We start from the raw sequence: 22,646 nt of genomic DNA on the forward strand, positions 1-22,646 counted from the left end.
AAACTGAGCAACTCGCGACTTTCCCGCAAAGAGAAACACTTGTCTTCATAGATTCAATCATAGTCTTCATAATCTTCAAATTCTCCAAATTCCTCTTGATACTCATCATATTCCTCGTCATCAGACACCACAATGACAGTTCCTTCCTCAATCTGGAGATTCTTCGCCTTTAGGAGTACTTCAAGTTCCTCCACGGTCGTTGAAACTTCTCCAGAAACCTCTTCCACCAGTCTCTCCAACGGAATCTCGAGTCTGAAGCTATCATATTCGTCCTCCTTGTCCATTCGACGTCTATGCTCCATCCGATTGATTTGATACATCGCACAATCTGTTATCTTTTGTTCCCTCGAGCGTTCATCAAAAGGATAATCACATTCTAAGATAATATCATATTTCTGAATCTTGGCTCCACCATTGTACTCTTGAATCTCCTGCGGATTAATTTCCACGGCAGAATCTGGCCTCCTGACAAAAATAGCCGCTTGACTGCAACATCCATAGTCCTCTTCTGATCCTTCAGGAGCCGGTCCAATGCCCTGCACATCGACACTGTAATCTGGAAATCTCTCTGTGAGATTGTCAGCCCACTCCCTGAATTGCTCCCTGCTCCACTCAAACTTGTGGTCATCGTGCCGGAATTTTTGTGCTGGGAGGGTGGCAAAGAGGATGTTGAAGTCAGAGTTTGGAGTTGTGAAGATGGCTATTTGGGGTCTAATTAGATGGAACACATTGTAAGGCAGTCTTTCAAGTTCCTCTGGATACAAATGCTCAATCCTGAGAAAAAATATATAATTTACCTAAAATGTCCTGGCGAGCGATATTAGATTTTTAACTCACAATTCAATAGCAACAAAAGCATCCAAATTATTCATTTTGTCGCAGAAGCAATCAACACTTCCCCGAAGGACTTCCACCCGGAAAGGAGTATCCCTCTTCTGGATGAAGTCATTATTAATTGGTTGTGCTCGATGCCGATTGTTTTTCAGGAGTTCTTCATCAATATCCACCTAGAATTTGACAGGATTCGGAATTGATCCTTTAAGGATTCAGCTGATTCAGTTTCAGATCCTTATAATAACTTTAAATAAAGAATTCAAATTCGTAAAGAAAATCATTATTCTGAGGAAATTTAACAAAAAAAAATTATCAGCGGTATCAGCCAATAAAAAAGTATGATTTCAGTAGGTATGACCACAACATCTTTTCCTGGTAAATCTAGAATCTAGATAAAAAATTATTTAAAAATTTAGACATAGGCGGTTGGCATAAGAATCACAACTTCCGTTGTAAATTATTATAATTTTTTATTAAAAGATTAGTTAACCCTTTAAGGACGATTGGAACACTGGTGTCCCATAAAGAAAATTTTTTTTCCTGACTACCTAAAGTTATTTTTTTCTTAGATGATTTCTGAGAAATGGCGTCACGCTGTAGGCCTGTAGGGTAAGATGGGTTAATTTGGAATCATGTCTAATTTGGGACTGAGAGATTTCCTATCAGTTTTAGATGACAACAGGAAAAAATAACGAAGTATTACCTACTCTTGAATGTAAAGACTTGTATTTCTTCGTGGTTTTCCTTTTTTATTTGACCATCTGAAACAGTAAGAATATCTCAAAATTTCAAAATAGACATGATTGCAAATTACTCCATCTTACCCTATATTCGTCTGTCTGTTCGGCTGTCGAAAGTTCTACAGGCCAAGCGATTAGAGATAGAGACTTGGAACCTTCAAGGACCCCCATAAGTCGACCCAAGGGTCGTTAACATGCCCCTCATCTCCTCCACACCTTCCCTTCCCCTCTAAAACCATCTTTTTTTTTAGTTTTTTTTAGCGGTGTTCCAGACGAACATTTTGTCTAATACTTATGACTTAAGGGGTTACATGGATCTTTCAGGTCAAAAAAAATCATTTTTTATTGTTTTATTTTATAGTATAGCATTTGAAAAATATTTTCTAAAAATTTCAAGTCAATCGGAGTAAAACTCTCGGAGGTAGAGCAGCTTTAGTTATGCATTCCGCCCGAGCACGCATATTGTTGTAAAACTTTAAACGCGTTTTACTCAAAACACCGTTTTATAATGCGGTAGTCAAGATTACTCAGAATCTACTGAACCGATCTTTCTGAAATGTTGGATACTTGTTTTGAGAAGTATTTTCTAGTGTTTAAACGAAGGATTTGCATTTTCTTTAATCAGAACCATTTTTACAATACAAAATGTGTTGAAAAATAGGATAAAATTGGTGCTTTTTTACAAAAACTTTTGCTAAAAATCCAAATTGTGCTTTTTTCAAAAATCCTTCGTTCATCCAGGAGTCCAACTAATCATCTAACAGAGTATATTCGGTTTTTTTTTATTTCCGATGAACCTACTGGAAAAAATCCTGCCTATACCGCAAGGTCTGTTTTTAGAGAAATCGTTCCAAAAATCAGCTACCAACGGTCGAATTTTCAATTTTTTTAAAATGTTGTTCTAAAAAAGTTATTCTTTCATATCCCAAAAGTTGGAATTTCTAAAATATTTTCGACCTTTTCGACACAATGAATTATTATCAGAAAAAGGCCTATATAACCCCTTAAAAAACCACCATCTTGAATTTTTGCAGGAATAAGTTTTTACTACTTTAGAGGGTCTATTTTTCAGCCGATTTGATTACATTCGGATTTTTTTTGGAAAGGTCTTGAAATTTCCAACCCGACTTCTTCGGTCTCAATCGGTAATGAATCGGTTAAGTACCCGTAAATGAAGAATTTTTTTTTGTCCGTAAACTTGTTACCCATCTAGAGGCCAAACGGTAAGAGATACGAAAGTTTTAGGTATTATCCAGGCGGACATTTCGTCCTTATACGAAAATACCGTTAAATCATTCCTAATAACGGTGTTTCAAGGTCAAAGGGTAAAAAGGCTCTAGAAAGCGTATTTCTCAACTGAATGGTATCATGTTTGGGCTCGTTGGAAAGGTCTTGGAATTTCCTATAAAACTGAATCGGTTTTGAACCGGTTCATAACCGATAACTATTTTTTATCAGAAATTTAATTATATTACTCCTGAGGTGTATTTTGGACAATTGAGTGATTTATAAATCGGTTTGAAACGGTTGAAAACCGGTAAACGGTAAATAATGCAAAAGTACTTATGGAATAATTCGCAGACCGCTCGCTCTGTGCTGTAATTGTCCTGGGGTTCGAATCCAAATAAATTCATCAGAAATTTTCAATTTTTGCAACTAATCATGAGAAGACTTTGATGTTACTTACCACTCCTCGCCAGAACGAAGTAAATGATTGAGAACAATCCCAAGAACCCTTCCGGAACCCCAAAAAAGCATTCCCAGAAAAAGTCAGTGGAATTAAATAAAATCTCGTGTATTTCCTCCAAATTATTTAATCTGCCTCTCGAGCGTTATCCAAAACTTTTTGGGCTTCCGGTGGACAAAGGTATTGAGGGCTGCTTGTAGATCTCTGCTGATGGGCATCCTGGCTTTCCACTGATAGATCTGACTGAAGACATTGACCATGCCGAATCGGGCGAGACGCAGGAAAGCCGCCACAGCTGCTTCCTGCACATTATGCTGTCCCTCCGTGCTCTCCAGGATGCATCCAAAAATCCTGTGATACTCTGCAGTGTCCTCCTTGTTGGGAAAAGCCTTGACAATGCACGAGATGGCGTTGATTAGTGTGACTATTTGATGATTGCGCATCTCTTGAACGCTTTCGAGGAGGAGATCATTGAGCCGCGGGATGAGTTTGTCGTGGATAAAAGGCCTTGCCCATGATACTCCCATCCTCTTGGCCAGGAGAGTAAAGGCATGGGAGATATTGTGGCAATTCCCTCGATTTAGGCGTGTCATTAAAATATTTGTTGTTTCATCCGGAGATGGCTTTCCGGGATGGTATTTGTATTTGTACAGGAGAAGTTGGAAGAGTTCCTTCTTCTTGTATTCCGGATTTTCGGTTTCTGCATTTGACAATGGAGGTAGATTAGCAAGAGAACATCTCAGGGCCAGAAGGAGTGTATCTGTTTTTTCGAAGTTCTCATCCGGACCTTCAGGAAAAGTGTCCGGAAAGGCTTTTAGGATCATAAGGATCAATGGTGGGGCTTTGTGATTGAAGTAATAGAGGCACTTGAAGATAAACAGATGGACTGGAAGTTTCCCATGCCTCTCCCCAAACTCCAAATCCATCAGAGCTATCAGCAAGTAAGTTAAATTTGTGAGATTTTTCAGGCTCTTCTTCTCAGCTTTCAACGTAAACATTCTCCTTTCTAGGGCATGACGGAGTCTCCGGAGGAATCCTGATGGATACTCCGGTGACAGATTGTGACAAAAAATGATGATTTGCTGATGTGTTCGCGGGATCAAGGGAGCCATGCTCCCAAATGGATTGAATACCAATTCATCTTTTGTTTCTTCAACAATTTCCGACATAACCTCAAAAATCACGTTCTCTTCCGGCCTCAGGACCGCCAATTTCTGCACATATCTCGCTAATTCAGCCGACACCCACTCCACCTGTAAGTATTCCCGCACAATTACTCGACATTTGTTCAGAATTCCCTGATCGGGCTTCTGTAACCTCTTGAGCTTTTGCCGCCGAACAAAATTCATTATTGTTGCTTTGGTTGATGGTGCCGGAGGCTCCGGAACAGCTTCCAGGCTCTCCACGGTACAAGTTGGAGCTGCAATGTCTTCCGGAACCTCTGGAATCGCCCCAAGGGGTTCCGGAATAGCAGTTGATGGGATTATTTGTTTCCCAGCTTCCCGTTTCTTCCCTTTATCACAATTCGGAAATCCGAATCCTTCCGGAAGTTCAGGAATCTCCTCCAGAAGCTCAGGCAGTGCATAAAATTCCCGAATCTTCTCGAGATCAAAGTCCTCGAGTGAATCTAAGTCATCTTGGGGATTCTCTTCTGCCCTTTTCTGCCTCTGGAGCTTGATTTTCTTCAGAGACTTTACAATTACATTGCTCCTCTTTCTCTTTGTTGGAACTGTTTTTCTCTGAACCTTGGGCGGCTTTTCAAGCTCAACCGTATTCGAATCATCAAGTTCCGGAGCTTCCGGAACAATCAGAGTCTTCTCTGAACCCTTCTGCGCGAGTACTGGCAAGGAATACTGCGTAAAATCGTTCAGGGAATTTTCCCTCCTTTGCATTTCCTCCATGAAAATGGCCTTTACTACATTTTCCCGCTCTTGGAAAAATTGATTTTGCCCAATGTCGCAGGAATTCCGGAGCAGAGCAAATAGGGTTTGTCCCATGATTGACCAAAGCCTGTCGAATTGTGGATGGAGGATCGGAAGTTCGTCAGGTCTAGGAGATGTTGGTTCAATTTTCAAATGCTCAAGCTTGACACTTGCAGACTGGCCAAGAGATTTCCGTTTCCTGTACCCAATTCCCTTCCGGATATTGCAGAGATCCGTTAGGGTCTCAGCATTTACCATTTCCTTCCCTCCAAGATCACACTCCACCCCCACATCCCTCAAAATCACATTTGGTATCGTCCCAATCATCTCCGGAACATCCACAATCATCTCCTGGAAGATTTCCTCATACGACATTGGATTGAATTCGGGAAAAAGGGTTGATGCATCAGCAGTTTGCCTAACATCTTCCGTATTGGTACCCCTCGTAACCGTAATACTCGTTGTCATTGTACCCTTATCACAGAAGATCTTCTGAGAAACAGGCTCAGAAACTTCCAATTCAATCGCACTATCGAAACTCTCAAGAGCTCCTTCCACAAATGACTCAATAGCACTTCCAATCTCTCCCATATCCGTGTCACTCGATGATTCCACTGATACCTCCCTATCCACCCTCTTCTTCCTACCCCTCTTCACCTTCTTCTCCGGACTCTGGAACTCCCTCAAAACCTCCTTCAGCCAAGGAAATTTCCCCAACTTCCCTTTAATCGTCCTCACATGAACTAAACCCTTCTCCGGCAGCAAATCATTCTCCTCCAACTTCCCAACACTCCCCAGATACTCACGGACAAGCTGAATGAAGACCTTCTGCTGACTCTTCGTCACCTTCCCGGCAGACTCCTGAATTTCCGCCAGAGTTTGCCGATGGACACAGTCCAAATTGATCATTTCGTTATTTTGGGCCTCAATCTGCCTCTTAAGCCCCTCAATTTCCTCCCTGAGTCCCCTATTCACCTCCTCATTCCTCTCATTCTTCTCCTTCTCCTTCATATACATCTTATGGATTTTCATACTCGTTTTCCGCATTGTCTCAATCATACTCTTCTGCTTCGAACCCTCCTCTTGCTCCTGACGCAACCTCCGCACCAGGGAGTCCGTACTGGCAATAGTTTTGGCCAGAATGTGAGTATCAGCCGAATGAGTGGGCGGCATTATGCTACCCAGAGGGAAGAATTTCCCTTCTATTTTTTCCATCTGCAAACACAAAACTTTGATAAATCCATACTAAATCGACAGGGGAACTGCTAAAGAGTACTTACCGCTTAAAAAAATTACACTAATAGCCTAAATATGTACAAATTTCACAAAACACATTTTTGTTGTCGGCATGTCTAAACGTTTATTTAGTGAGGTTAGGAGAAACTGCGCCGGACACTCTGAATATGGCAACACTGTCGCTCAGTTTTGAGCGCGAAAAATAGCTCAAAGGTCAAAGCATAATCCCAAAACAGGATAAAAGTTTTATGATTCTTATGTTAACTCTTTCGTCTCTTTTGGGACTGAGTACCCAAAAAGCAGCATATGAATATTCAGTGAAAAACAGTGTTTTTTTAATTATTCAGAACTGAGAAAAATTCAATTATTTTGGATGATAACAAACTATAAGGATGTCCAAATGTAAGATATTTTTTGTAGGACCTCAATTAATTCCTGAGCTTAGATATTTTTGATTAAAAAATTGTGAAATTGGCTTGCAGCATATATGCTGCGGTCCGGAAAGAGTTAACCAATATGCAATTTTTTTTTTACAATAAAAGAACGCTACAGTAGAGTCTCTCAAATCTGTATCTCTCAAATTCGAACGCCGTTTGGATTCAAAATGTCAATTGTGAGGTTATGTTAGAAAGTTCCTATTCTAGGTGAATGAAAATCATATTTATGTGCTTCTTCCTGAATGTTTACATACATTATAGTCGTGTAAAATGAAAAGGAAGTATGTTACCACAAAAACTTGCGAGAAAGTACGAGAATTTGATTCAAAGTACAATTTAATCTCACACAAATTTCGTTAGTTTTGAAAAAATCGTTCGAATTTGGGAGGTGAGAAATATCAAAAATACCCCCCGAGCGTTCGAATTTAGAAGACTCTACCTACTGTATACTCAAATTCGTTGTGGTCCCTCTTAGTTTTATTGTGATTCTGTATTATTGAGGGTATTTTTTAAGGAATTTACAATGATTAGGAGTAAGAAAATTTAATATGAATTATTCAGATAGACAAAATAGTTTGTTTTTAAACAGCTTCACGTTTGAATTTCACGATAATTCGGGATAATAATTTCGACCCTAATGCCTAATTGAGAGAGTGTCTATTGTAGTAAGCATTCGCCCTCAAAGTGTTAATGTGGAGTTAATTTTACTTTTGATGAAAAGAATTAAATGGACATGGAAAAGACAAATATTTTTGATGTTGCTTTTAAGTTTTAAAACACTTTCAGAGTAGTCCTCTTTCTAAAACTAGGAGTGATTTAAAGAAGAACCAGTAGTGCCAAACTGGAGACATCTATGATGTCAATTTAAATACAAAAGAGAGGTTTAATCGTTATGCCTAGTGCACAATAACTTTTGTTTGTAAACACGTTTTCCAAATTTCCTCTGAGAGTAAATAAAATACAGATAGTCATCTCGCTCTTTCTTATAGGAATGTTGAAAACATGTTTACAAACAAGTCATTGTGTGTTGAGCATTATGTCTAATGTACAATAAATTTTATTTTGTAAACATGTTTTTGACATTTCAATGAAAGTGATAAGATCTAGATCCAGTCACCTCGCTCTTATAAATTTTTATGAAAACATGTTTACAAACAGAAATTATTGTGCGCTGGTCATTAAGGAGAAGTAAATAAATTATAATTAATAATGTTAAAAATAAATTAATTGAATTTTTACGTGTTCGACGATCGTTATAATTTGCAAAATCTATGATATTCTATTGTAAAATAATGATTACCTTGTAATAAAAATTACTATTAGCTCTTCGTTATTTGGATTATTGGGACTGAAAATAACAGATGAAAACCCATATGCGAAGGGTGATTTTTGCTTTATTTTCCTGTGTTTATTAAAAAAAAAAAGAATTTAGATTTTTCAAAATCATGCATGACTGAAACTAACTCATCTCCCTCAACATCCATGTAACAAAAAAATAATAGGGTAGTGAAGTATGTATCGACCAAGAATATTGGATCGTTACCCTAAAATGACTTTTAACGAATCGCTTTTAACGAATTATCTTTTGCATTACGTGTTTCATTAGTAAATAATACAAGACATTTTGTAAAAAACGAATAATTTTCATAAAATAATGTTATTTTTGGGTGACAATGCAATTATCCAATATTCGACATACAGAAGACTCTCAGACATACAGTAGATTGATTTGGGCGTCAAATCCTTTGTAAATTCCACAAAAAGTGCTCAATTATAAAGAATCACGATAAAATAGGAAGAACTACAGCGAATTTGAGCAAATTAGCTTCAATTAAACGTGAAAATTGTAAACAAAATTTTTCGCCCGCTTGAAAAAGAGCTGATTGAGCGAGATTCCATTGTATATGGTTCTCTTTCCTTACTGAAAAATGTCTCCTAATTTTTAAAAGTTTATAAAAAAGAATGTTGTTTACCGTTTTCAAGAATCATTTGAATTTGTTAAAAGAAAAATATTAACAATACAAAAAGTTATAGATAGATCTTTGCTGAGACGGTTTAATCGTAGATTGTTCAATTGTCGATTAAAAGCAATAGCTGTGAAATCTGAACAGGTATGAAAAATGGAAATTGTTTACCGGTTGTAAACATAACCTAACTATTTTTCCTGAGATATGAAAAATGCATGAAAAACTTACCAAATACACAGATTTGAGGAACCTGAGACTCCTCAGCACTCGGTAGAAAGATAAATCTGAACATCCAAAGTCTGCAACCTGAAACACGAACTGGGATTAGCAAATCTCAAAGGAAACCAATTTCCCCGGGATTCTCACCGTTGTAATTCTTTCCCGCCAATGACTATTGCCAAGTAGGTTGACGACAAAGGAATACCTTTGATCTGAAACCCAAGACAATGCTAAACACATTGAGATTCAAGGGAAAATCAGGAATATTTACCAGAAAGAATCGGATCAAATTTAATTGATCCATCGGGTCTGAAGATACTTTTGGCCAGAAAAGGGGCTTGATCGGGATAAAATCTTCTATCATCCATCAGTTAGGAGAGTCAAGGTGGGAGTTTTGTTTACAGTTTTCACGGGAAATCATGCGGGAGATCCTTGAATTTTTATCACAAAAACCTTGAGAAAAACTTTTTGTTTACCCAAAAAATCGACGCCAACGCGACCTCGTAGAAAATTTTGGAAATATTTTTTTCGTTGGAGAAGAGGAAGAGGAAGTCTTTCCTGGAAAAATTGTAAATTTGTGGCATTTTGAGCAATGAGTTCAGGAAGTTCAGTTAAGAAATACACCATGGCTGAGGTGGAGAAGCACAATCAGAGGAAAAATCTCTGGATCGTCATCAATAAGGGCGTGTATGATATCAGCAAATTCCAGAAAGAGGTTAGTTCAGTAAGATTGCATGAGGATCAGATGAATTTTAGCTAGAATATTTGTAATAGCATCCTGGAGGAGAGGAGATTCTCATGGATGTTGCTGGGAAGGATGCCTCGGAGGAATTTGAGGATGTGGGGCATTCAAATTCAGCGAGAAAAGAAATGTTAAAGTATAAAATTGGAGAGTTGGCATGAGACCTACTTTCTCTTGTGCAAATCTCCCGGAAGCTTTAAGACGAAATCTCGATTCCTCAAATATGAATTTATAATCACTCAAAGTGACTTAAGGGTTGTAGATTCCATGGGATTAGGTAGCTAAATGGGGCATGCAAAAATTAGTCAAAAAATATATTTTTCACAGATTTACAAATTGGAATAAATGTGATATTCTGGTCAGAAAAATGTTGTTGCTTATTTCCATGATCTCCAGAGGGTTTTCCCATCGTTTTCTAGGGTCAGTTGTCCCGTTACAATCAGCTCTAGGGCCTTGGGGAAGGCTAGATGTTCAGCTCGGTGGATTCTTTCGGATAGGGAATCCACAGAGTCTCCTGGAAGAATAGGAACGCTTTCTTGGGTTATTATGGCACCAGTATCGACTCCTTCGTCCACAAAATGCACAGTACATCCGGAAACGGTGTCTCCAGCCTCTAGGGCGAGCTTCTGGGCAGAGACTCCTTTGTGCTTGGGCAAAAGAGAGGGATGAATGTTTAGTAAACGTCCTTTCCAGCGTCGCACAAAGCCCTCGGTGAGGATTCTCATAAATCCCGCCAGGCAAACAATCTCCACTCCATACTCCTGGAGTTTCTCAGACATGGCCTCATCGAACTCTTCCCTAGACGCAAAAGCTCGATGCTTGAGTACCACGCTGGGAATTCCAGCTTTTTCTGCCCTCTCCAACCCATAAACTCCCTCTTTATTCGAAATCACCAGACAAATATCGCACCATAGATTCCTTGCAGAATCCCTACTGGCATCAATCAGAGCCTGGAGATTGCTTCCATTCCCAGAAATCAAAATTCCCACCTTTTTCCTAGGAGTACTCAAGAGATTCTGGAAGAAAGAGATCCTCTCGTGGAAGTTCTCAATCTTCACCTGAGCCTCATCCCCTCGACGATATTCAATAGATCCCAGTAGCACCATGCGCCTCCCAATCATCCCGTGCCTCAGCTTTTCCAGGCAAGATCTGTGCAGGACGAACACAAAACCAATTCCGCAATTGAAAGTCCTCAGCATTTCCTCATTTCTTACATTCCCTGCATTCCTGATCCAGGAGAACACGGGAGGGATGTTGACGCTGCTGAAATCAATCAGGGCCTTCACATTACCAGGCAGGACTCTTGGGATATTCTCCACAAGACCTCCTCCTGTGATGTGAGCCATGGCTTTGATTTCGCACGCAGCGAGAGCTTCCTGGACTTCCTGCACATAAATTGTTGTCTCCCTCAGGAATTCCTCCCCAAATGACTTCCCAGTTGCACTGAATGGTGCCCGGTCTGTCCAGGACTTCCCCAGACGCTTCAGTATGAAGTGTATCAAGCTGAATCCATTGCTGTGAATTCCACTCGATGGAAGTCCAACAATCACATCTCCTGGAATGATTTTCTCCACCTTCGGCAGGATTTCCTCCCTCTCAGCCACCCCTAGAGCAAATCCCGCCAGATCATACTCACCAGGCTGATAAATTCCTGGCATTTCTGCTGTTTCTCCCCCAACCAAGGCACTCTTCCCCCTCTGACAGCCCTCAGTCACCCCCTTGAGGACTTCCACAGCCTGGCCAACATTCAAACGTCCACAGGCAAAGTAATCCAAGAAAGTCAGTGGATCCGCTCCTGTACAGATCACATCATTGACGCACATGGCAACCAAATCAATCCCAACATTGAAATGCTTCCTCATCTCCTGCGCCAACTTCAATTTCGTCCCCACTCCATCTGTACTAAGCACCAGAACTGGATCCTTGAACTTCTTCTCCCACTCACTGAGCCGGAAGAGTGCTCCAAAGCTCCCCAGACCCCCCAAAACACCCTTTTTCGTCGTTCTGGAAGCCAGAGGCTTAATCTCCTTTACAAAATCATCTCCAGCTGTAATATCCACTCCACTTGACTGATAGGTTATGGTTTCCGGAACTTTTGTGGACTCTACAAAAAGTTCTTTTGCTTTTTGAAGCTCCTCAGCGAAATTATCCACAATAACAGCCTTTCCGGAACGTTTTTCCACAACACCAATGACCTTTCCGTCATTTTTCGTCAGTTCCTGGATAATATCACTACCAGCAGCACAAATCACAACCATTCCAATGCCACAATTAAAAGTCCTTAGCATTTCCGCTTCGCTAACATTCCCCCGGGCTGCTAACCATCCAAAAACAGGAAGAATCTCAAAAGATTCCGCATTGAGATGGACAGCCAGGTCATCTGGCAGGACTCTGGGGATATTCTCAACAAGTCCACCTCCTGTGATGTGCGCTAGAGCCCTGAGGGATCTCCTCTGGACAAATGGTAGCAGTTCCTGTACGTAAATCCTCGTGGGAGTGAGAAATTCCTTCCCAAAGCAACTCCTGGAAGTGCTAAAAGGAGCCTCATCCGTGAACTTTAATCCTTCAACAGCCATAACCTTATTCACCAAGCTGAATCCATTGCTATGGACTCCCGAGGATGGTAGTCCAATAACCACATCACCCGGAACAATCTCCTCCATCCTTGGTAGGATCTCCTCAAATTCCACAACTCCCAGACTATATCCAGCCAGATCGTACTTACCTTTTTCGTACAAGTACGGCATTTCGGCTGTCTCCCCTCCCACAAGAGCGCATTTGGCTTCCCGGCAAGCCTCAGCCACCCCTTTGACAATCATAGCTGCCTTGTGAACTTCCAACTGACCACAGGCAATGTAGTCCAGGAAAGCCAGAGGTTCAGCTCCAGCACAGAGAACATCATTGACGCACATGGCCACCAAATCCACCCCAATAGTCTCATACAGTTGCATCGATTCGGCTATCTTGAGCTTCGTACCCACGCCATCGGTGCCCTGGACAAGAACAGGATCCCTGTATGGCTTCTCCTGCCCATCGGCACCCTTGCGAGTGACACCATTGAGACGGAAAAGGCCACCAAAGCCACCCAAACCTCCAATAACCCCCGGACGATCTGTACCACGGGCCAGAGGCTTGATCCTCTTCACCAATTCCTCTCCAGCATCAATATTCACACCACTGGCTCTGTACGAAGCCCTGGATGGAAGGGAGAGAGATTTCCATTAGAATTCTCACATTCTCAGGGAAGAAAGTCCGAGAAAGTCCGCCAAAAAAAAACGGTCGCTGCAAAAGTTCTGAGTGAAAAATGTTCTTGAAAAAGGACATTCCCTCTAAATCTAAATTTGAGAAAAAATTGCCGACATTTTCACATTTAACCCATTCCTTACCATGGTATTATACATCATACGCAAATCGAGCGATTTTAGATGATTTATTCCACGGCAATTTTTATCCGAATTGCCATCGGAAATGGATTTTTATTCTTATTAACTTTAGTCTTTCAATTACTTGGGAAAAATAGTCCGACAGAGATGGAAATACATTTTATTACTTTTTTCTTGCTTCACGGAAGATCATGCAAAATTTTTGCTCAAAATGGCGGACAGAAAATTCGACATCCCGTCGAATTTGTTAAAATTGGGCTTCATCCTTTTTCTTGATTTGAATTCTGGTTGCCAATTTGTTTTCTTGAATAGTTACTCTATCTAAAGCAATATTTTGTAATGAATTAATTCACAGAATTTAAGTTCAGTGACTGTTAAGATGTGTGTTTGACAGGGGCTCTCCGCGCCCCCATGACACGATAATTCTTTTTTCTAATCCCAAAATAGGAACATTCTATTTCAAGTAGTTCTGGTACATTGACTGAATGGGTTAACCGATAAATTAATTGTAGAAGTGTTAGGTTATGGGGGTGATGGTAGTCCTAACCTTAAAAAATTATAATGATCTTTTTGTTACCCCAAATAGGTTAAAACGACAAGTTTTATGGCTGACGTAAGTTTTAGATTTAAAAATTAACGTGACAAAAAATATTAAACTGGTAAAAAATTCTATCAATTTGAAACGGTCCAAATTCTAACCTCACAAACCTAAAAAAAGAACAATTGAACTAATTCTTGATTTTTTTGAAATTCTGAAAGAAAAACTTGCAAATTTTTGAATTTTGAATATTAAATTGAATTCTATTGCTTTTGGATGGTATTCTCTGGTATAGTTCGGTTATTCATAACCTCAAAGTTCAAGATAACCTTTTCACCCTATTCACAAATAAGAGAATTAGACGTAAAAAAGAAAAAAAAAACAAATCAATCGTAATTTTTGCAATAGCTCAATATAACCGTGACAAAAATGTGAAACTGATATAAAAATTCCTATTAATTTTGAAATTATTCAAATTCTAACCTTAAAAAACATCAAAATTCAACATTTAAACTAATTCTTGAATTCTAAATCCTTTAAGAAAAATTTACAATTTTTTAAATTATTCATAAAAATTTGATTTTGATTCTTTTGGGATTGTTATTTTTTATGTGGTTTGGGTATTCATAACCTCAAAATTCCTGATGTCCGTGTAAATAAGAGAATTAAACGAGTGTTTTTTTTTGTTAAATTCAAATAGAAGCAATTTTTAAAATTTTAACTCAATTTTCTTAGTATTCGAGTAACTTTTGTCTAAAATGTGGAGATTTCCTCTACCTAACCTTAAAAATCATTCAATGTTTTTGAAAATAAACACTTCTATGATATTTAAATTTACTAAATTCATTTTAATTCTGCTGAACTGAAGGACAAAAAACAATAAGTTTTAGATCAGTCGTAAGTTTTAGAATATATGAATATCAATGTGACAAAATTCTAACCTCAAAAACTTTTTTAAAAAAATTGAACATTTAAAATGATTCTCAATTATTTTTTAAATTCAAGAAAAAATTCATTTTTTTTAAATTACAGACGAAAAATTGAATCATTTTATTTTATGCGATGTGGTTATTCATAACCTCAAAATTTAAAATAACTTTGTTCTAAGTAAGAGAATTAGCCTTGTGTTTTTCTCTTGCTTAAATTCAAATTGAAGCACTTTTAAAACTATTTAATTACATTTTCTCGCCGTTCCAGTAATTCTTGTTTAAAATGTGAAGATTTGATCTACCTTAACCTAAAAAATCACACAATACTTTTGAAAATATAAACTTCTTTTTAAATTCTTTGTATTTCTGATAAATTGAAAGATGCAATTGAAAAGGTTTAGATCAGGCGTAAGTTTTAGAATACCTAAATAACGAAATGTCAAAATTCTAACCTCAAAAACCTAAGAAAAAAGATTGATTGAACATTTGAACTAATTCTTAGTTATTTTTCAATTTTTTAAAGAAAAGTGTATATTCTGTTTTTTAATTGTAGTCATTAAAATTAAGTTTGAATCTTATTCTATTCTTTTGTGTGGTTTGGTTGTTCATAACCTCAATATTCAAGATAAATTTTTCCAAATAAAAGAATTAGGAAAAATGTGTTTTATGGTTAAATTCAAGTAAACGCATTTTTTTGAATCATTTAACCAGATTTTCCTACCATTGCCAAAACTTTCTTTTTGTATGTAAATTTATGTTCCAATTAACCTCAAAAATCAGGCAATATTTTCAGAAAATTAAAACTTTTGTTCAACTAATTGAAAGATAATATTCAGTGTTTTTAGTTGAGGAAATTATTACGAAACTAAATCATTACTCACAAAATTTGATAAATTCTAACCTCCAAGATTTTTTTTGAGGTTACGTCTTATTGTTTCAAACGGAAAAATGGCTGCGAAATTAAGTGCTAAAGATAAACGAATTATCTTACTTGCCTAGAAAATGCTTTAAGCAGAATTAAAAGAGAATTTCAAGTGTTTTTCATATTTAAATAATTCGTATATAAATATTTTAGGTTAAGTTTGACACATTCATACTTGACACATTCAGTATTTTTAGTTGATGAAATCATTACGAAACCAAATCATTATTCACTAAATTTGATGAATTCTAACCTCCAAGATTTTTTTTTGAGGTTACGTCCTATTGTTTAAAAAGGAAAAAGACTGCGGAATTAACTGCGAAAGCCAAACGACTTATTTTACTTGCCTAGAAAATGCTTTAAGCAGAATTAAAAGAGAATTTCAAGTGTTTTTCATAATTAAATTATTCGTATTTAAATATTTTAGGTTAAGCTTGACACATTCAAAATTTTTATAATAACCTTTTTACCAAATAAGTGTATCAAGTGAAAAGGTCTAATTTTGCTGTTTAATTAAGGTTAAGATCAAAGAATTCATTTAAATTTTAGGTTAGGTTGTCTTGGAAGTTAAGGTTATATTCAACTTAATCTTAGAAACTCAAATTGTAGCGAATATTCCGAAGATTAAAAGTTGTAAAAGTCTAATTGCAATTTTATCACCATTTTAAAATTATTTTTAGAAGACTCTGAAAGCCAATTAGCGTATTAAAAAATTTAAGACAAAATTTAAGTCAAAAAGGTCTAATTTTGCTGTTTAATTAAGGTTAAGATCAAACAATTCATTTAAATTCTTGGTTAGGTTATCTTGGAAGTTGAGGTTATATTCAAGTTAACCTCAAAAATTCAAATTGTAGCGAATATTCCGAAGATTAAAAGTCTAATTGGAATTTTATCACCATTTTAAAATCATGTTCAGAAGATTCTGAAAGCAATTAATAGCAGTGAAAAAATTTAAGACAAAATAAGCTCACCATAAATTTTCAGGATCCGTGACCAAGAATTTTCCAGCTTTGAATTTTCACTCAGAACTTTTGCATCAACCTCTTTAAGTTTTTGCATGGAATTCATTGGGTTTTATTCGCATCCCAAAAAAAAATTACTTGACAATCGCCTTCTGGCCAATATCCCTCCTGAACTGAGCCCCATCGAAGCTGACCACTTCACAAGCAGCTGTAGCCTCTGCAGCTGCCATGGCCAGGGAACTTCCCAGGGCCACATTGATCAGCACCCTTCCTCCATTCGTCTCGAAGCATCCCTCGGGATTCATCCTCGTTCCACTGTGGAAGACAATCTTCCCACTCTGCATTGTCACCTTGTCAATTCCTGAGATCTTGCAGCCTTTTGTGGATGTTTCCGGATACCCACGACTGGCCATCACAACGCCTACAGCATGAAGATCTCCCTTCCAGGAGATCTCCATCCCACTGAGACGCCCTTCGCAGCATGCCAGGGCAATCTCATAGAGATCACTCTCCAGCAGCGGCAGGATAACTTGAGTCTCAGGATCTCCAAAGCGACAGTTGAATTCCAAGGTCTTGGGACCATTGGGCGTCAGCATCATTCCGGCATATAAGACTCCTGTGCAAAGTGATGAAAAACAAATTTTATATTGATTACTCTCCCTGGCAGAGAGAGCAGAGAGAAAGACAGAGAGAAACCTCTGGGCTGGAATCAGCGTAAACATGATAAGAGGAAAGGGAATTGCTGACAAGAGGTCATGAGGCCAATCAGAGGCCCCACAGTCAGGAAATAACACAGAAGCAATGCATTTTCTCTGCCGATTAATTGGAGATGATGCAAATTCTTCAAAACCGCCTTTTCAGCCTCTCAATAATTTATAGATTTAAGGCAGAACAGCGATAAATCCGTGAGGTTTGGAAGATTTTTTTTGTAGCTTCACTTGGTGATAAGAAGTTCAACGCTTCATGAGAAAAATCACAGAGTAAAAAATCGAGAAAGTATTTTTTGTTAGATTTTAACAAAGAATTTGCAGGGAAAAATTGAATGATAATTTTTTGCCAATAGAAATTTAGGTAAAGATGGCGGAAGGATATTTAATTTAATCTCGATTTGTTGATAAGAAAATTTAAAGTGTAAGGATATTTGCTTTATGAAAATTGTGCAGATTATCAAATGAATAGTTTAGTTAGAGTTGAGAATTTTCTATTTTTTTCGCTTAATTTCGTCAAGCTTTCTGACTTAAAGCTTTGGAATTGAAAATTGAGAACAGTGGCCAGCGCCCCTTGCGGGAGAAAACAGTGCCCTCTCGCAGAGACAAAAATTATCAGTTTTAGTAGTCCGCCAATGATTTTTCTTTCAAGTCAATAGTTGTCCATAAAAATCTAACTATTTAGCATACTTGAGATAGAACTTAAAATTTCTATATAAAACCTGTGATAATTACTATTACCAAAACTAAATTAGGTATCACATATTAGGCTTATTACCTAAAGTTAATTTCAAAGTGAACTTTTTGTAATTAAAAAAATAAGAAGACTTTGGATTAATTAAAAAATGCAATAATTTTAGTTATTTTAAGACAAAAATAAAACATTTATCTTGGTATTTATTACTATACATATTCAAAATTTACTCAACAAAAAAAAAACATATTGGTCAGGAACGAAAATTTAAGTTTTCAGAACAGTTTCAATATTTAGGATACACAAGGAAATAATATAATACTCCAAAAAAAATATAGAAAAATATTAAATGGATTTGTTAATCCATTTAATTAGTTAATCCATTGTTGATTGTTTGTCCTAATTCAAAATCATTTCCAGACGCTTTAACTTTGACAGAAAATTCAACGCATTAAGTTCATATTTTTTCTGAAGATATTTATATAAATTTGCTCCTTGACTCTTCTAGAATGTTACTGTTTAGTGAAAATTCATTAGATGTAATTTGAAAACTTCTTAAATACAAGAAAAATACGCGAGTGTAAAATGCTTCTTTTGGAAACAAATTAATCCAAATGGAGACAAGGGAAATTTCTAATTGGAGACAAACAGTGTATAAGTGAAACCGCGACGAAAGGCTTCCAAAACCTTGTTGAGTTGCTATTGAGTGCAGGATTTGTTCTTATTCCTGGTCTTGTCTCCTTTTCCATTTAAAACAATAAGAAAATCTCTCCAAAAAAAAATCATATTTCCGGGGTTTCCTATTAAAGCATTTGCAGACAGTTTAGAAAAACCCTTTTTGTTCACGAAATAGGTAATTATTTAATTTGAAAACTTCACGTACCGTTAACAATGAAGATTAGCACTTAATTTAACTAACACTAGCCAGAAATTTGACATAAATGATAAACAAAACGAATAAAAAACAGTCACTTTATTGTGTTTTTCATTGGAAAACATGGTCGATCGATAAAAAATTTGATGGTGAAAAGGTACACTTTTAATTTTTCTGAGAAATTAATAAATTAAAATTTGTGAATATAAATGGATTTTCGCTTTATTTGGAGCAAAATTAACTAAATAATGAAACTGTGATATAGAAAATATATAAATATAATAATTTGGTAATGTATTTATCATGAAAACAATGGCGTTTCCATTTGGAGTAGCGAAAAATTTCCATTTGGAGCAAGGTTTGAATTAGCTTAATTTACCCTACGAGCTCTTTCTTAATAAAAAAATGAGTTTTCACTCTTTCAGTCAAGAAATTTAGTATACATTTTTGAAAATTAATTTTGTGGTTATAATTTGATTTGTCCAATATTAGTTATATTAAAATTAACCTAAAAACTTTTAGACTAAGTAGTTTAAAAAGAATTTCGCAATCTCCAGTATTAAAAATATACCTTAATAAATGATTTACTTTTGACGAAAAAAAAACTAGTCTAGAGGGCCTTTAATTTTGTTAAATATCTGAAATCTCAAATTCTAACCTCAAAATAGATCCTGCTTTATTTCAATTTTTTGAGTTTTTTTCATTTTACAATAAAAGGGATAAAAATTCATCTTGCGTTGAATTTTAAATTTTACTGCGAAACACTTTTTTTTAGGTTAAGACACTCATAACCTCAAAAATGAGTACTAACCATTATTATATAGGGGAGACTGGGGCAAAAAGTCACAAAACGGATATTTTATATTTTTACAAACTACTCGAACGCCCCAGAAATTTCTAATTAGCGCAGTTTTATTTGAAATTTACCGCTCTACAACTTTGTGAAAGTAACTTTCCTCTATTTTGTAAGGAAATATATTTATCGAGCCGATTTCTAAAAGGTAAGTTTGTGGCCATTCTCAAATATGCTGAGGCAAATAGTATCAGGGATGGGATATTATTACATTTTGATTCGCTTTGTTACGGGATTCCGTAAATTAAAAAAAAACCTAGATAACATATTTTCATAGGAAATTTATTCCTATACGCCTTTGTAAAACACCGTTTTCTCTGTCTGAACGATAAAAACGCTTTTCAAGCTATTTCAGAAAAAAACACACAAAAGACTGCAAATCGTTTGACCAATGCAAACAACAAGCGGCGGCACATGGCATTGACGTTTTTTTTGCCGTGAGACATCATAAAATTGTTTCGGTTTTTCTTACTTTTTACTCCAGAACTTTTGCTACTTTTTACCCCAAGTGGTCGTTCTTAATAAAAAGATTTTTTTGAGAGAAGAATCTTTGTAAAATTCTAAAATAGATAGCGGTTTCGTATTCAAAGAATCCAAGTCATTTAGGAAATAATCATCAGTTTTTTTCCTCATAACTTTAACACTTTTTAGGTGTAAAAATATATCAAAATTTTTTAATGTTAATTTTACACCTTTTTAAGAGTAAAATTAACATGAAAAAGGTAACTTTAACCCCCAATACACCTAAAAAGTGTAATATTTACACCGATTTCGGATCAATAGTGCAGGGTAAAATTAACATTTCCGGAATGTTATTTTAACTTTTTCAGATTTCTCTCAGTGTAATAAGTAGGTAATAAATTAATATATTCTTCAAGGAAAATATTTCAAAAATAGTACTAAAAATTTTGATATTTTTTATTTTCTAAATTCCTTGTTCGAATTCTAAGAAACATACAACATCGAAGAAGGTCTATGGAAGCTATCTATGGAAAAAATTTTAAGCCGCTATCTTATTTATCCTGGAAGATATTGAATTTTGAAATTTTCGATTTGTGACTTTTTGCCCCAGTCTCCCCTATTATTACGCTTTATTAACCCTTTAACGACGAGACACTTTCTACGGACTGAAAATCAACAATAAAAATTAAACTGAGAAACATAATCAATGATAAGTCTTACATCTAACTTTGGAAAGTCCAACAGAGTCTGATTCGGTGTATTTTGTGCTTCTATGAACGATAGGGACAAAAATAGCCCAAATATTTAAGTAATTTTTCTGACAATACCAATGAATAATATTTTTCGCTTTAATGAAAAATATTACGTATGAGTATTGTAGTTTTTATTGCCAAACGGGGTTTTGCTTAAAAAAAATTGGAAGTATAAAAAATAAATAAAATTAATTATGAATTTGAGAATTTAAAAATTCGCCATTTTTGAGCTTAAATATTTACTACATAGCAAATAGCTAGAGACTTGCAAAAAATATTCTAGATTCCTTCAACCTCCTACTTTACAATTATGTACAGACATAAGAAAAAAAAATAACTTTAGGTAGTCAGGAAAAATTATTTTCTTTATAGGACACCAGTGTTCCAATCGTCCTTAAAGGGTTAAATAGAAGTTGATGGTCTTTTATCGTCTTCTATTTATTTATTTTTTTAATAAAAATAATGAATTTTACTTTGAAATAAAATTAATTTAAAAAAACTGCTTTCTTAATTCCGTCTTTTGCCTATTTCAAGGATATTATTCAGATCAGTGAAAGATTTATCGCTTTTTTCAGCCCAGAAGATATGCCTTGACCCTTTATTTTCCAATCTCTGCTATTTTCTGAATTATTGACAATTTCTAATGTTTTTCACTGATAAATGCAGTGTTTGCTTTACCCCCAAACGACAAGAGCTTATCACTTATCAGTGACTTCAATGCCTGTCGTCACGAAGATTGAAACTTTTTTTTTAATAAAAATTCCCAGGATTCGAAAAGAAAAAGTACTCACCGCAGTAGGGAATCCCTTCAGTCCTTAGCCCATCGACAGCTTTCTGGAGCACTTCCTGTGTGATGATGTCCATCTGGCCAGGAGTGACGAGAGGACATGGGCAATATGCGCCCATTCCTCCTGTATTTGGGCCCAGATCACCATCTCCCAGGCGTTTATGATCCTGCGCCGGAAGTAGAACCTTCACGGTCTGCCCATCGACAAATGCCAGAACAGAAACTTCTTCTCCTGTGAGTTTTTCCTCAATCACAATCACAGATCCTGCTTCTCCGAATTTCCTGGACGTTAGAATCTCATCTACAGCAGCACAGGCTTGCGCCTTATTAGCTGCCACGACAACACCTTTCCCTGCAGCCAAACCACTCGCTTTTACAACGAGGGCGTCAAATGGGGCGCTTTGGATGAAATTCTTGGCTTTTTCGGGATCAGTGAAGGATTCAAAACGTGCTGTTGGGATTCCATTTCGGATCATGAACTTCTTAGCCCACTCTTTGTCTGCCTCAATCCTTGCGCCTGAACTTCCAGGACCGAAACACTTGATCCCGGCATTTTTGAGATCATCTCCGAGGCCTTTAGCTAGAGGATCTTCTGGTCCCACAATCACCAGATTGATGGCTTTTTCGCGACAAAATTCGAGAATATCTTCATGTTTGCTTGAAGCAGAGGGCAGGAGATGGATTTTGGGGGATGAAGCAAAGCCTGGATTGCCAGGAAGGCAGAAAACAGCCCCCACGCGAGAACTTTGAGCCAATTTCCAGCTTATGGCATGCTCACGTCCGCCGCTACCGATAACGAGAACACTTTTGTCACCCATTTGACCTGCAATTTACCCAATCAACTCAATAACACTCAATCACGATCACTGTTAGACTGAATCTGTGGGAATGGGCTGAGAAACATGTTCCTCCAGAAAAGTTGTTTGCCTCAAAACACGAAAAAAATCCCAAACCGCCACATGTTCGATATATCAGTGGAGATCGATTCGATATATCGAC

General features: G+C 36.8%; 4 protein-coding genes across 4 annotated transcripts; 1 reads left to right on the forward strand and 3 right to left on the reverse strand.

Annotated features, from left to right (window-relative positions):
• Window positions 1–44: 44 nt before the first annotated feature.
• Window positions 45–9,410, reverse strand: LOC129804676 (small RNA 2'-O-methyltransferase). The gene is made up of 5 exons (XM_055852212.1): window positions 9,314–9,410; window positions 9,190–9,254; window positions 9,052–9,129; window positions 838–1,007; window positions 45–774 (listed from the first exon to the last, which is right to left on the reverse strand). Exons 1-5 carry the CDS (start codon window positions 9,408–9,410, stop codon window positions 54–56), a joined length of 1,131 nt encoding a protein of 376 aa, XP_055708187.1. The 3' UTR covers window positions 45–53.
• Window positions 3,353–6,593, reverse strand: LOC129804668 (little elongation complex subunit 1). Its single transcript, XM_055852196.1, has 2 exons — window positions 6,464–6,593; window positions 3,353–6,398 (listed from the first exon to the last, which is right to left on the reverse strand). Exon 2 carries the CDS (start codon window positions 6,396–6,398, stop codon window positions 3,384–3,386), a length of 3,015 nt encoding a protein of 1,004 aa, XP_055708171.1. The 5' UTR covers window positions 6,464–6,593; the 3' UTR covers window positions 3,353–3,383.
• A 120-nt stretch (window positions 9,411–9,530) lies between the features above and the next one.
• On the forward strand, window positions 9,531–10,153 carry LOC129804690 (cytochrome b5-like). Its single transcript, XM_055852231.1, has 2 exons — window positions 9,531–9,757; window positions 9,817–10,153. Exons 1-2 carry the CDS (start codon window positions 9,635–9,637, stop codon window positions 9,943–9,945), a joined length of 252 nt encoding a protein of 83 aa, XP_055708206.1. The 5' UTR covers window positions 9,531–9,634; the 3' UTR covers window positions 9,946–10,153.
• On the reverse strand, window positions 10,085–22,638 carry LOC129804667 (trifunctional purine biosynthetic protein adenosine-3). The gene is made up of 3 exons (XM_055852195.1): window positions 21,652–22,638; window positions 16,657–17,134; window positions 10,085–12,979 (listed from the first exon to the last, which is right to left on the reverse strand). The coding sequence occupies exons 1-3, from the start codon at window positions 22,463–22,465 to the stop codon at window positions 10,162–10,164; spliced, it is 4,110 nt and encodes a 1,369-aa protein (XP_055708170.1). The 5' UTR covers window positions 22,466–22,638; the 3' UTR covers window positions 10,085–10,161.
• Between the last annotated feature and the right edge of the window lie 8 nt (window positions 22,639–22,646).

Source organism: Phlebotomus papatasi, chromosome 2 (genome assembly GCF_024763615.1).
Source record: "Phlebotomus papatasi isolate M1 chromosome 2, Ppap_2.1, whole genome shotgun sequence".
Lineage (NCBI taxonomy): Eukaryota > Metazoa > Arthropoda > Insecta > Diptera > Psychodidae > Phlebotomus > Phlebotomus papatasi.